At 44.8% G+C, this 15,229-nt stretch overlaps 1 protein-coding gene across 3 annotated transcripts in view; it reads left to right on the top strand.

The window, feature by feature from the left end:
- The window catches only part of WBP1L (WW domain binding protein 1 like), a 52,592-nt gene that overhangs the window by 8,415 nt on the left and 28,948 nt on the right, over positions 1 to 15,229 (top strand). Inside the window, exon 1 of one of the 3 annotated variants that reach the window (XM_019725027.3) lies at positions 12,531 to 12,756. The exons of the other annotated variants lie outside the window; for them this stretch is intronic. Coding sequence (XP_019580586.1) covers positions 12,730 to 12,756 — 27 coding nt within the window. The 5' untranslated portion in view covers positions 12,531 to 12,729. Of the gene's footprint in view, positions 1 to 12,530; positions 12,757 to 15,229 lie in introns of those variants that run through there. 3 annotated transcript variants of the gene reach the window in all.

The raw sequence follows: 15,229 nt of genomic DNA, 5'->3' as shown, positions 1-15,229 counted from the left end.
AATGGAATGGAAGACCCACCTGTCTCTTTACCCAAACCCAAGGAAAAAAAGCTTTTTCCAAGGAGGAGCTGGTTAGTAGTGATCTTGAGGAAACAGGTGGCAGTGGGAGTCTTCCCAAGAGAAAGAAATCTTTCCCCAAAGAGGAATCAGTTATTGACCCTGAAGAGGCAGGAATAGGAGTGTCCCCAAGGAAAAGAGGAAATTCTCTTCCAAAGAGGACCCCCTCAGCCGTGGACCTGAAGAGGCTGCTGGCACCAAGAGCAGCAGCTCTATGAAAAAGAAAAAGCTCCAAAAGCTGCCCAGGAAGATTGGAATGGACACTAGTACCCTGGGGGTATAACCACCCATAGTGACATTTCCCAACCCATTCCCTACAATAAAAACAAATTCACAAGGAAAAAAAATTCATGTATGTATAAATCCTATACATAAATGTAAAATTGGTGCTGTGGGTAGGGTTTTTTATTTTCTTTCATTTGTTTTTAAAACAAAAATGGTAATTTTATATGCAGTATTTTACAACATGTACTTTTTTAAAAAAAACAATGTATTGTCGTGTTCTTTCCATATCACATTATACCTCTGGTGTTTTTTAAATGCCTGTATGTTAATGGTCTAGACCATGCTTTATAAAACCGCTCCTCATGCTTTATTTAACTACTCCTTTATAGAGCATATGTTGCGTCCAAGTTTTTGCCAGATAACCATTGTACTGATTTCCTTCTGCAGTTGTACTAGAGTCCCATAGGTGGCATTGGGGATTGTGAAGCTGTAGGGTATATACATTTGAAATTTGTGGTCAAGTGCAAGGTTGCTCTCCACGGGTGGTTGTATCAGTTTACATTCCTATCGACAAGGTATGCAAGGGCTCGTTTCCGCACACGGGTAGGCGACATTTCTTGACCTATGTCCTATGTTTATCCTTGAAGATGTGCCATCTGACTCTTAACACGGGCTCCTGGGGAAAATTTCCATTTTCTTCTTAAGAAGCCTCTAGGTCTTTCACTTGCTTAGCGTCCAGTCCCCTCCTTGTCTGCAAACCTGTTGCTCCCTTGCTGTGGAGGACGATTCATCCAAGCACAGTGAGCCTATAGGTGGAGAAGGATAGAAATGCCTCCCCAGGTACTTAAGGAAGTGGTTTGTGGTTCCCTGGAAGACGTCAGGCCGGTGGCCAACTGCAGTGTGGCACACAAGCCTAATTGCACGCCTGACTCACCACATCCCAGAAGAAGGAACACATGGAAGTGGCATTGCTGAGAATATAGACTCTGGAGCCAGACAGCCTCCATAGAACCTTGGGCTAGTTAGTTTATTTCCTCATCTGTAAAATGGGATAATAGCATCTAGTTTATAGGATTATTGTGAGTTAATTGAGTTAATACTTATAAAGTACTTAGAACAGCGCCTGCCACAAAGTAATTACTTGGTAAATGTTAGCCTTTATTATCTTTTTTATTTTGTCATTTTATTTTGTTTTAGCTAAATGTTAGCCTTTATTATCTTTTTTATTTTGTCATTTTATTTTGTTTTAGCTTTGGGGAACATTTAAGGCTTTCCTATTCCCTGACTCAAGATATGTTTCCAGTGGAGACATTTAAGAATATATTTTGGTGTTAACTCCTAGGCCGAAAGGCATGTGAACCACTTTCCATGTCATCAGCCTTGGCAATCAGATGAGAAGTGTTTCTCCAGCATTTTTTCCCGAATAATAAAGTACGAAATTACTTATTCTTAGAGGTGGTAAATTAGAATATGTATGTACTATTCTGATTTTCACATCATTGTACCCTCTGGGGTGAAGAGGGGGTGGTTACCACCAGCAAGGACGTGTGCCATCGCCTCGAGTGGGGGAGGCTGTGGTTCATCACCCATTCTGCCCACAGCTAGACCACAGGCAGATCCGCCCGCCTGCCCTCGGAACACTGTGTACTGTACTGAGGTGAGGAGGTCCCTGGGGCTTCCTGACCCCTGACCCCAACCTCCATTTGGTACTTCCTGTTCTGAGGTGAGGGTGGTTTCTGAGCCCCCCCCTTTTTTGTAATAAAATTCACATACCATAAAAATCATTCTTTTAGAGTATACAGTTCAGTGGTTTTTAGTATATTGACAAGGTGGGGCCACTGTCACCATGATCTGATTTCAGAACAGTTTCATCACCCCAAAAAGAAATGCTATATTTCATTCCTCCTCTCCCCGACGGCCCTCCCCCAGTCCTTGGCAATCACTAGTCTACATTCTGTCTCCATGGATTTTCCCCTTCTGGACATTTCATTTAAATAGTGTTTTGTGACTGGCTTCTTTCACTTAACATAATGTTTTCAAGGTTCATCCATGTTGTAGCATGTATCTGTACTTCATTCCTTTTTATGGCCGATGAGTATGGGTGTAACACATTTATCTGTTCATCAATTGATGGACATTTGGGTTGTTTCCACCTTTGGGCTATCATAAATAATGCTTCTATGAACATTGGTATACAAATTTTTGTGTGGACATACATTTTCATTCTCTTGGAGATATATATATATTCTATATATATATATATCTAGAAGTGGAATTGCTAGGTCACATGGTCACTCGGTGTTTAATTTTTGAGTAACTGCCAGACTGTTTTCCACAGCAGCTGTACCATTTTACATCCCCATTAACAATGTACGGGGATTTCAGTTTCTCCAGATCCTTTCTAACACTTGTTATTTATTGTCTGTCTTTTTTTTTGAATCATAACTGACCCAGTGGGTATGAAGTAGTATCTCACTCTGGTTTTGATTTGCATTTCCCTAACAACTAGTGATGTTGAACATCTTAACCATGTTTTTATTGACCATTTGTATATCTTTGGAGAAATGCCTATTCAACTTTTTGCTTTCTCTGACTGAAGCGAAAGCTGGTCGCTTCAGGGAACCCCAGTGAGTGACTGCCCACAGGGAGATTTTCCTTTTAGTTAGACTCTGTCAGGGCCCTTGCGCTCTAGACCTGGCCATGCTACCACCTATTCTCATGACCCTGGGCCAGTTACTTTACCTCTCGGAGCCTTCATTACTACTGTCAGCGTTGCCCGAGGCAGCCATTTCTGCTATAAGAGATCTGTGTGGTCAAAGAAATGTACAGACTCTTGGAGATTCATGAGGCATGTGCTCTACAGTTAAGCCTCTGAGGAGTCCCACAGTTAAGAAGCCTGTGCAACCCTAAATCTCCTACATTTTGAATAGCAGACTCTCTTACTGAACTTTTTTTCATAGCATCATTATCTCTACAGTGTCTTTCAGCCTCCAAATTCTGTTACATTTCTCTCTCAGCAACGTTGTGTATGTTGTGAAACCTCCCGTACTCTACCTTGAGGGGGGGCATAGCCAGCTAGGCATGCGATGGGGCCACACAGTTTACGCCCCTGGAGAGCTGAAAAGAGGAGAAAATGTGCTTGTGAGGTTTCCTCGTTTTCCCAGGTTTCTCTGAAAATTTGTGCAATCTCAGATAAGGGGAGATTTTTCCAAAAATTCTTTGTACACTGGAAATTGAGGGCAAAAGTCATAAGTTAATCTTTCACTTTATATACTGGGCAGAGGTTGGAAGTGAATGCGTGTAAAACAAAATGACGATGGGTTTGCTATGCTTAAAACTGCCACTAGACCTGTTCAAGTAAAAAGGAGAAAGCTGTGGTTGGAAGAGCGCTTGTTTGGTACACGTAGGATTGAAGGGTGGTGTTGGGGAGTAACATGTTTTAAAGTGGTGGAACATGTAGCAAGGGTTAATTACTTATGAAAGCGGAAGAACTGTCATAATTGGCTGGATTTTCTAATTGTATTTTTACCCCTGGATCTAATTTAAATTCTCACATGCAAGATCCTATCCTATAACATCAAGGAATCATTATACATTTTTTAGGATATGATATGGTAGAGTGATTATTTTGATCAACAGAATCCTTTTACTTCTTAGAGATTCAAATGGAACTATGCTTGAAATGATACGAAGTCTGTGATTTGTTTCAAAATTATTTCACTGGGGATGAATGGAAGTGAAAGTGGGTATTGGTAAAACACGATTGGCCATTAACGATAGATTATTGAAGTTGGTGATGAGTACATGGGGGTAATTCTCCTTACCTTTATTTTTGTATATGTTTAAAACTTCCCACAATAAAAAAAAAAATTAAAGGATTCTATTCTAAATAATGTCCATTCTTGACCCAAAATAACATTAAGCTTTACAGAGCCCTTAAAAGAAATAAGGAACACTAAAAGCTCAAGTGACGAAAGAAAAAAATAAACTGGACTTTGTCAAAGTTAAAAACAGTTGTGCTTCAAAGGATACCATCAAGAAAGTGGGGGAGAAAAAAACACCATAGAATGGGAGAAAATATTGCAAATCATTTATCTGAGGAGGGACTGAATATCGACTTAACTGTGGACTCCTCAGGCTTAACTGCGGAACACACGCATCCTGAATCTCTACGACAGTGGACTTCTTTGACCGCATGGGTCTTTATCACAGAAATGGCTGCCTCAGGTGGTCTCTGGGCAATGCTGATAGAAGTAGTAATGAAGGCTCCAAGAGGTAAAGTAACTGGCCCATGGTCATGACAATAGGTGGTAGCATGGCCAGGTCTAGAGAGTCAGAGCCCTGACAGTCTAGTTGAAAGGAAAAATCTCCCTGTGGGCTGTCACTCACTGGGGTTCCCTGGGATGCCGGCTTTCTCTTCGGTCAGAAACTCTAGATCTTAGTCCGAGGGCACTTGCGTTTTCAGACCTTCACTAGACTCACCTGACCAGTGGGGATAGTACTAACAGCCTCGTCCTGTCACCCGCTGATGTAAACAACACAATGTATACGAAAGTAGCTTAGAAACCTCTGCAAGGGTTGATGATTTATTGTGTCTCTCACTGGTTAGCACCACCTTTTCTGCAATATTGGGCATACCTGGTGGAGAATGTACCTCTTGAGGAAAGTGAAAGACTTTGGTACAATGGCTATCAGTGCAAGGATATTGACACCTGCTAATTTTTTTTTCAGGGAGGGACAGTGGCTTGTGCTGACTTTCCTTCTTGCTGTGATGGGGGATGTTTTCTCAGTCACTTCCAGTTTTTTTTCCTCCTAAGCCTTAGGCCTCTGTAGTACCGTTTCCCCCGAAAATAAGACCTAACCAGAAAATAAGCCCTAGCATTTTTCAAGAGGATATCCCCTGAGCATAAGCCCTAATGTGTCTTTTGGAGCAAAAATTAATACCGTGTTTCCCCGAAAATAAGACCTAGCTGGACCATCAGCTCTAATGCGTCTTTTGGAGCAAAAATTAATGTAAGACCCAGTATTACATTACATTATATTATATTATGTTATACCTGGTCTTATATTAAAATAAGACAGGGTCTTCCATTAATTTTTTCTCCAAAGGACGCACTAGAACTGATGGTCCCGCTAGGTCTTATTTTTGGGGGAATACGGTGTAAGACCTGGTCTTATTTTCAGGGAAACACAGTAGCATCTCTCTGCCCACTCTTGCTTTGCTCTAGTGATTTCATGGTTTGGAACTGGGTCAAGGTGTTTTTGAAGTAGATTTACTTATACTGCCATCCTGTGTTGCCTCACTCTGTGCCCTGGAGGGAGTGAGTATGGGAATCAGGTGTGGCCTGTGGTTGTGCACTATTATGACGAAAGGACCAGATCCCCTGCCTGTGGTGTGATACCTTCTCCAGTTTCACCACCGTTAGTCACCAGACTTGGGGCCTGGAGGTGTGTGTTCCGTAAGTTTTCCCACTACCTACAGCTTACGGGAAGGATAAACTGAATGTTTTCAACCATGAAATCTTAGACCTGGAGTAGATTTGGTTACTGCATAGCCTAAAGGAGGGAGGTAATATTTGGTTTACATAAGATCCAGGAAATGAGAGCAGGCATGGTTCCAGCTGCTGTGTTTCCAACTAGACCTTACTGACTTTCGGGATCCTTTATGCAGAAAAAGCAACTTCTGGATGTTGCTAATGGAATTATCTGGTGAATGGGAGACAAAACCAGACTCAGCTTCATCCCATTTCCCATAATCGAAAAACAAATGTTGGAGGGTTCAATCATGTTCCAGCTCTACCTTCACGGAGGGACTTGTGCTTTTGAGATGGCTTAAGTACCTTAAATTCTGCAGCTGAGAAATTAGAGACATACAGATATTGACACCCACAGAGAGTTTCCCAATTTCTGCCTGTGAAACCTCTTGAGCTCGGAAGAATCTCCAGGTGCCCTCCTGATCGCTTAGCTGTTTATCAGGTTTCTGTGGCCAGGAAAATGTCACATTGATGTTTGGGAATTCAGCTGTGTTAGCTTCATTTTTCAATCTTTTCTTTAGTCATTAAGTCTTTTTATCCACGTAACCATCTTTTCTTGAGGGCTGCCTTTGTGCAAGGCATTCCTTGGTATCGTGAGGGACACAGAAGTGAAAGTTATGCATCTTGCCCTTAAGTGGCTTGAACTGTAGAAGAGGAGATAGGCCTGAGAATAAATAACTTTGCTGAGTTTATGAGCACAGAAAAGAGTGAATGGATTTTCCTATAAAAGCACAACCAAGGCGGTCTGTCTCTGGACAGTGCGCGTGATTGCTCTTACGACCTTGCACCCTGGCACTCAGAGTTGAGGTGTCACTAATAAAATGACTTTGTGGTTAGCCCTTTCTGAGCACCTGCCACTATTGCACCCACATTCCCACCTAAAGTGGACCACGCCTCTCTTTGTCTTGCCCACAGTTTAAATAAAAGTGAAAGAGGAAATCAGATTCAGTGGAGATTTTGTTTTCCTAATGGACTTCTCTTTGCAAGTTACATCCGAGTGTAGATCATGTAGTTAGTATGACACACGTCCCTCCTTTTGTTCTTATTCTGATCTTTGCTAAAGGTTTACAGAGCAGTTTGGCAGGAGACATGAAATGTGTCTGGGGACAGCTCTGAGCTGTGGCTTGCTGATACTCATGTAATTCTTGGCTACTTGCCAGTTTGGTTGAGGTTGAACTGTTTCTAGGGCAGGAAAAATGAACCTTGTATTTTGGTACAAAAACAAACAAGGCTGCTGTTGTACCTGATAAAGCTAAATTTGCAGATCCAGCAACAGCCCATTAACCATCAGTGACAGCCTACTGTCAGTGGCGAGTTTCAGAGACCCCTGGATTCGCTGGAGAGGGCAGCAAATGTCCATCCATGAAGGTAATAAATATTGTGGAGTGATTGATGGTCAACACAAAAAGAGTTTCTTGTGAGGGAGCAGAGAAAAAAGAGGCAGAAACCTTCGGAGCTGGTTTCAGCTTCTGCTACTTTCATTTCTGTCTCTCTCTTTAAAAGACTGAGGCTGTACCGGCGACATGCCCACTACCCAGAGTGGAACAAAATCAACTCCAAGATTTGTCATATTTCAGTAGTAAATATAATTAAACAAGCAAAAAGAGAGCCCAAAATACTTCAGTGAAATGGAAATTCTTGGCCTCGGTATTCGGGGCGCAGTCTGAGTTATTATAAAACACGCTGCTCAGGGCACTCAGGAAAGACACGTATGTGGGGCCTCCTCTACGTTCTCCCTCCAGTTGATCTTTGCTTCATCCTCTGCCTTTCTCAGGTGCCCCATGTGTCCTTGTTTCCGTGATTTTGGCCATACTTTGCCCTGCTTGGTGTACTCATCTGTGCTCCAAACCCTGTGTGTTATTTTAGGACTCACCTCTTAATAAAACTTTGGCCATTCTAGCTCTTCACAGCTTCCCTTCTTCGAGCTCTTATTGCACTCACTGTCTCTACTTCTCCCGCTTGTTCCTGTGTCTGCTGTCTTTTCTCCCTAACTGGGTGATTAAGTAAATCCTCCAGGGCAAGACAAAGTCATGCCAGTGGTCCCTCCTTCTCATCCCCGCGGTATGTCCTAGGTAGCTGGATGTGACTCTCAGGTCACAAAAGAGGGGGGAGTGACTATTACAACACCAGAATACTCCCTCCGCACATGTTCAGGCCATTTCGGAGCCATACCGCCTGGGTGAAATGCTGGCTCCACTGCCTACTAGGTGTGTGTCCTTGAATGAGTAACCTAACTCCACCGAAGCTCACATTTTTTTCAACTGTTAAATGTAAGATACCAACATATGTCAGGGTCGTCCCTCTCTGAAATACCGTGTTTCCCCGAAAATAAGACCTAACCGGAAAATAAGCCCTGGCATGATTTTTCAGGATGACATCCCCTGAACAAAGGCCATATGCATCTTTTGGAGCAAAAATTAATATAAGACCTGGTCTTATGTTTGGGGAAACACAGTTTTATCATTTGATGTTTAGCAAGTGATCACATACTACATTTAAGAGCTGCAAGCCCAGCCATCTCTCCGGGAATACTCAATAGTAGGAAAGCACCCACAGGTTTCTGTGGGTACCTTGTAGAAGAAATGAGCCCTGGAACTTGCTTATGGAGCCCCTTGTCCTGCTCAGAAGCCAGGAGTGGGGTGTTTTCTTGCCTCGGCATGTTTGCTACATGTCTGCCTTTGTCCACCCCCAGGACACAGATAAGCTTGTCTCCTTGGCTTCTGGCAGCTGAGCCATCCTTAGTATTTGTACTTGGCAAAGTTTTGCAAGTTTTTGTTCTGGGTTTGGAATTCTTCACATGGCATTCCCCAAAATAATGACTTCAGGATCCTTTTATTGATGCCCAGCCTCACATTCGTGACGTGAAGATGTTTGGCTTGACTTTCAGTGTGGTACTCATGCTGTTTTGGGGTTTGAGTTAAATTTTCACATCTGTTGTTTTTGAATCAGAACTCGAGGGCATTTAAATGTGCCTGTGCCCAACCTGAGAAAAAGAAAAAGAAAGGTCTCTTATCCCTTGTCTTAGATGTTCTGTATCTGCCTAGCTGTCCCTGCTCAAAGCTCCTGGAAATAAAATGGCTTTAGGTCTGGAGATTATCTCCTACCCTAGAAGCCTGGAAGTTGCTGTCCTGTTATGATAAAATCCTCTTTCTTCTGATTCCTTGATTTCGAAATTAGAATCCCTGGCCCTGTGCCCTAGCCTCCTTCAGCCTCAGCCGGCCAGCTGACCTGGGTGTGGGAACAGGTCACCAAGTTACCCGAGATCCAAGGCATGGGAAGGTCTGCTCCTTGTATGGGGACCAACTGTGTGCTGGGAACTGATGAGATCGTTAGGGTTTCCCCTGTCATTCATCGCACAGAAGTCAGGTGCAAAGCGTCTCGAAATGGGAGTCCTGGGGCCCGAGTGCCCTCACTCCACACTCCCGAACACCACGGTGGGCTCCAGGAGAAGGGGCAGTCTTTAGACAGGGCTCTGGGGTGCTGACCAGGGCCACGCGTGTCTGTTCACCTGACCCTCAGTTCTGGTTGTGCCTTATTAGTAACTTCTGACCTAATATGTCTCCTGTATTATTGTAAGTGAAAGAGTCTTTGGAGCAAGAGACTTCATTCAAATCCTTGTTCTCCCACTAGCTGCGTGACCTTGGGCAAGGTCTCCACATGCCTCAGATTCTGCAGCTGAACATTAGGGATCATAGTGCCCACCTTGTGGGGGTGTGAGATGTTGGTTAAACAGAGTTTGTAGCAGAGTCAGGCTGATTGTCAGTGCTGAACAAATAACGATCTCTCCCCACCTCTGTCCCAGAATTTTAAAATTATAAATGCATAGGCTCCTTAGAAATAAGTTGCCAAAATGTTTTAAAATCAACTACAGTGAAAGAATGAATGCCACTAACCCTGAATAGTATATGGTGTTACAGTATGTCTTCTTAAATAATAAGTTAGTTGGAATCCAAAGTGTTGCAGTATTACTATGTTTGGGGAGTCTCTGATCTGGGGAGCAGGGGGCTAGGTCAGTGGAAAGATGTTTCAGACACTGCTTGGGGCCATAATCAGTTGTGAAACTGCAGCATTTTGGCAACATAATCCTGCTTAATTCTGGTTTACGGTGACACTTCCTTTTTTTTCTTAAATTGGTGAATTCATCTTTGAATTTAATTCTACGTCAGCAGGCAGATGACTACAGTTACGTGAAGAAGGACTTGACTTACCTTTGGTCCACCATGTGTGAGCCTGGGTCACTTACAAGCCCTTTTTCAGACGAGCAGAAATTGCTAATGTTCATCTTGCCTCTTAAATCCCAAAGCTTTGTCACCGGTTGTGGTAGTATTTACAGGGCGAGGCAAGAAATGAAGTCGTTTTTCTGGGAAGGCCGGCATTTGCCAATTCAGCCTCTTTTTCTCCTCACCCCCCAGATCTCAGTGCTTAAAGAGGGTTGGTGAGCGAGGGGCTGGGGCAAGGAGAAGTAGATTAGTGAAAAGAAGCCATTATGAGCAATCACTTTGTTAGAATGAATATTGTGTTCATTGTAATGCTTTGGGTTTAATGCTGCCTGGCACACAGGAATTTATAATCTTGTAATTAGAAGAAGGACAATGCTGATGAGAAACGTTGTCTTGAGTAGCATCCATAAAAGGGTGATTCATTGGGGGGAAATTGGGAGGTCTGGGGGGCAATTTTGATAATTTAGATTGAACTTTTTTACAAAATTACTTTTGGATTTCTAGTAATTTCCACTTTTTCAGAGCTCACGGCTGATGAGTAGTGTTTAAAAGTGGGGAATGTTTCCATAGCCCATCAGAGCAAGGGGTTCTTGAGTACTTTGCTCATGGCGGTCTCCCTAGGGCCTAGAATAGTGCCTGGCACACTGGGCGTCCAGTAGGTGTGGGACATGTGAATAAGTCCCTTTTCGCCAGGGTAGTGTTTCTGGAGAACTGCATGTGTCCCTGTGTCTTGTTAGGTAGGTTGAGATCAGAGTTGCCCATGAAGGGCTGAGGGTGCCCTTTCCCAGATTTGACTGTCCCTGTTAATAATGGGGCACGTGTTTTGTGGGGGTGGGGGTTGCCAGGTAACTGAGGAAATGAAAGGGGCGGGCGTTGCACCTGGCTTTGTCAGGTGGCTGCCTCTATGCCCAGGCCGGCATGTCTGGCAGTTTGGCCTGGAGGTGCGGTGGGTAGCAAGGCATGGGGTGAACTGTATGACTGTGTCCTGAGAGGGCATATTTGCCAAAGAACGGCTCCCTGGTCTGTTCTCTCTACATATCTGCCCTCTTCTCCCATAGCAGCAAGGCTGCGATTCATTCTTTTCCTGAGCCTCAGGGAAATGGCTCAGCTGGCTTGGCTCGTTCATTTCCTTGTCAGGAAAGCCGATGTGACCTTGACCGTCAGTGGGAGACATGCAGCAAGCACATTGTGTGTCTGGCTGGATTCACTAATGACTGAAAAGTACTTTTGGCAACTCACCATGCTGTACGTGTTGTGTACTGCTAATTTACTGTCCTGACGGGGGTGATAGATACTCATTTGCAAAAATCGATTCTGATTTACCTGGGTCATGCCCAGCGCAGTGTGCCACTCCCATGGAGGCCTTTGGTAAATATCACCGAAAGACAATTGTTGCAGAAAATAAAAAGAAAGATGAGATACACTTGCTTTGCGTTATGGAAAATATACTTAATTTGCAGCTACAGAAGTCAGTAGAAAGTAATTTTGGATTTATAAAGTTCCTCTGAAGATTGTGCTCCTTGAGGAGAGTCATTTCTGCAAGTCCAAAGCCAAACGTGGGCCTTCTGTCCTTGCGAGTGTTGTCTTTATTAGAAGATTCCAGGTCTACTGTGACCTGCTGTTTAGGGACCTGTGGCCAGATGAGAGCTGGCTTACAAAAGAAAAGTCAGATCAGGACACCAATCCCAGGGCCTTTGCTTCTTGTGCAAAGCTTGCCGTTAGCCATTTTCTCCCTCAGCTGAGCTTAGAGAAGAAAGCACGACAAACCTAAGGTGGTGAACTTTTCAGGTTTAAATATAGATGATATGCTTTACTGGCAACTTGGAGGCTGTGGTGGGACTTGTTGTACCTTTTGTAAGACAAGTGAGGAAAGATGTTGGCACCTGTACGCATGCGATTTATTTATGAAACACAAACTCTCCTGTATAAGCAAGGGTGCAAGAGCTCACCGTCCAAGGTAGTGTATCCTACCTTAGCTGGGGAAGAGGTGCCTCTCCATGTGCTCTGTGAATCGCCTCAATCCCTAGAAAAGGTTGGCACAGCCAGGCTTAAAGCACTGTGATTTATTGAGCACCAACTCTGGCAGGAGTGGGGGTGGAAAAGTTGTATGAAACTGACAGTCACTGGGCTTGATTTTCTTTCCCAAGGAGAAACAATACCTTGGGAGCTATAGTGTCCGGTCCTCATTCAAAGAAATGCAGCCCTTTTCTGCGCTAGAGTCTTGATTTGTGTACCCCCGAGCCTGCTCAGAGCTGAGGGGAGCGGACAGCAGCAGGGCTGCCGCCTCTGTCCTCTGTCGCAGGCTCCAGCTCTAGGTGGGTCCAGGACGGGCCATCGTGGGTTTGCAGCACGTCCTCCTTAGTATTCCACAGCAGCTGTCTGGAGTTTTTTCTGCTGTGCCTGAACTGATGTCATTTCCCCCTTGGCAGACAGCTTCGGTTTTGCTGCGTCTGAGATATGTCACGAGAAGGTGGGGGTGGGTCGGAGCCAGGCGGGAGGAGTAGCCAGGAGAGCTGGAGTCTCAGTGCCTGCTGGGTCCCTGGACTCTGTTTACTTTGTCTGCTTTGCTAAGGGAGGCCGCTTCACTGGGACCACAGGGCACACAGGCCCCCCCAGGGGACATGCTCATTCCAAGACCTTAACTTTTAAAAGCCCTTTGTTGCAAACGTTAGTGTGGATGATGCTCTTGCAGGATGCCTTTCCTTTTGGGTCTTAGACAGGTAATGGAACTGGTTGTCCGTGGATTGGGGTTGGGAAGGGTGGGAGCTTGTCTCTGGTACTTGTGTTTTGGGGGGAGGGAACCTTTTAGAAAATGTCTGACAGTTACCACAGGCCAGCTCTCAGACAGAAATTTCCAGTTTTTCCTTCTTGTTTGTTAGTTGCTCCTTACTCCCAGAGCCACCATATTCTTAACCCCCTACATCCCGAGGTCTCTCGGGGGCCATCCATTCTGATTTTCATTAAACACCATAAAGCCATTTCCAGAGCTTTATGGAAGAAGCAGTGGAGGGGTGGGGCGGGGAGGGGGCGAGGCAGAGTGGGATTCTTGATCAAACCCCCCTTTATTCCTTCTTCATTTTCACTTGGCTTGTTAGCAGGGACTTCTTCACAGTTCTCTGGTTCTAAAGAGATTCTGAGTTGGGGAGCAGGGACCAGCTTTTAAAGGGAAGGGCTCCCAAAGGCTTTCTCCTTTTAAGTATGTGGTCAGGGCTGTGTGGCTGAGGGAGGTCCTGGATACTCGCAGTGATGGGGGTAGGGGGATTGGCCACATTTTGGCCTCCCTGACGGATTTTTCAAAGCCAATAGACCCCTGTGGTGGAGACTTGATTGCTTTGAGAGCTGCTGTTTGAAATAGGGGCACTAGTTTGACGAGAAAACAGTAGCGACCGACCAACTGCTGTCTGCTGCGAACACAGCTGTTGCCAACTATTTGTTCCAGGGCTTCTGAGAGTGGGCCACCCCCACCCCCTCTTTGGTCTGAAAGGCTCGTCCTTCCTGTCGGAATGCGTAACTGTAACCGGAGGGGACCGTAAGAGGGGGTAGGGAGGGACACACACCCTCTGCTGCCGTTACGGGGTGAGTAAAAGCCACCGATGAGATCAAACCAGAAGCCTGAGTCTCTGCTAGAGACCGCTGGTCTGGTCTCACTCGGAAAAGTGCTAGGTGAGCACGTCTCCCTTGGGTTGCCTGAAATTCTTTTGAAAGTAAGCATCTCTGAAAAGCTCCACACATTTCATTACTGCTCTCGTTAATCTTCAGTGTTCCTTTGATGCAGAGTGGGGGCTCCCTTTGAGCATCTCATCTTTCCCCCAACAAAGGTTGTCCTTGTAACCTATGAGCAGAGTGAGTCCTGGCGACGATTCTGAGCAGCGCTGCAAAAGGGATGGATGAAGCATCCCATGCGTTGTCAGCTGGCGAGGGAGAGAGCCTGATACAGTGGAAAGAGCAGGGCTGGGGAGCCAAAAAGACCTGCATCCGCGTCCTGGCTCCCCGGGGGTCTTGAGCAGGCCGCTTAACGCTCTGAACCCCTTCTTTGAAATGGATATAATAAAACCGACTCAGCGTTATTGGGTGGATTTCACAAGAGTGTATTTAAAACAGTAGCACCTTGGCTGGCTGAGAGTAGGTAGGCCTTTAGTAATACCCTAACTGTTATTTTTATCTACTCATTCCTAAAGGACGCAGGACCGCAGGGGTACAGGAAACTAGAAGCCGCAGGGACGGATTTCTTTAACGGCGGTGGAGGGTGGAGTGGGCGGGAACTGCCACCATTGTGCGTTAACTGAGTTGGGCAGCTGTCGCTCACTGCACGAACATACTATTAATCTTATGTGTTGGGGACGGCCTGTGCCCAGTTACCTTCAGTGAGAGAGCGGGTGGGGTGTCTTGCGGAGCATCTCAGAGGATCAACGGCAGGTGGATCCGGAGCTCATTTCTGAACAGGCTCCGGGCAGAAGGCTGAACCAGCGAACCTCTTGGAGGTCTTTTCTGTCCTAGGCTTCTGTGACTTAAGCCTTGCCTGTGAAAACCTGAGTATTTTTGGTTACATGATTTTATATATTTCTGGCATTTCTGTGTCTGACAGTGTAACTGTGCTTTATTGGATCTGTGTGGAAGCCAGCCTGCTAAAGATTACTTGGTGCTAATTCTGTTTTTTTTGTGTGTTTTTTTTAAGTGACACGAAACTATATACGCCATTAGTCTGTACCATACATAATACGTATGTTCATATATACACGTGCATATGTATATGTGTATATATATATATATTAGTTATGTGAATTAAGAGGGTACACACATAACAAACAACCCTATCTTAGGTGGCAGTGTGATTCTCTGTCTACAGAAGTGCATTCTGAATGAAGTTAAGCCTCTTGCCCCAAGTTGATCAGCTAGTTAGGGAAATGCTAGTTGTGGCTACTCACTTGCTGGTTGTGAAAGGATTCACAAGTCAGGTAGAAATACAGAAGGAAGATTTATTAAAGTAAGAGGAGAGTCAGCTGGAAACTACTGAGTTGAATCTAGCCTGACGTTTTGTATTTTCTAACCAGAATGTAAATTGCCTTGGCCTGTAGTAGAATTTTCTGTTGAGTTTGGCTTTGCCCGTTGGGGTGGGGGAAGGTGCTGTTAAGCTGGTTGTCGCAACTTTTGCATATGTTATGTAGATTTAAGTTGGAGCCTGGCGGGGATCCC

This window comes from Rhinolophus sinicus, chromosome 15 (assembly GCF_057876585.1).
Source record: "Rhinolophus sinicus isolate RSI-liver-muscle chromosome 15, RSI-T2T, whole genome shotgun sequence".
In the NCBI taxonomy this organism is placed as follows: Eukaryota; Metazoa; Chordata; class Mammalia; order Chiroptera; family Rhinolophidae; genus Rhinolophus; species Rhinolophus sinicus.
The sequence above is the reverse complement of the archived record's forward strand: the minus strand, read 5'-3'. Positions and strand labels throughout refer to the sequence as shown.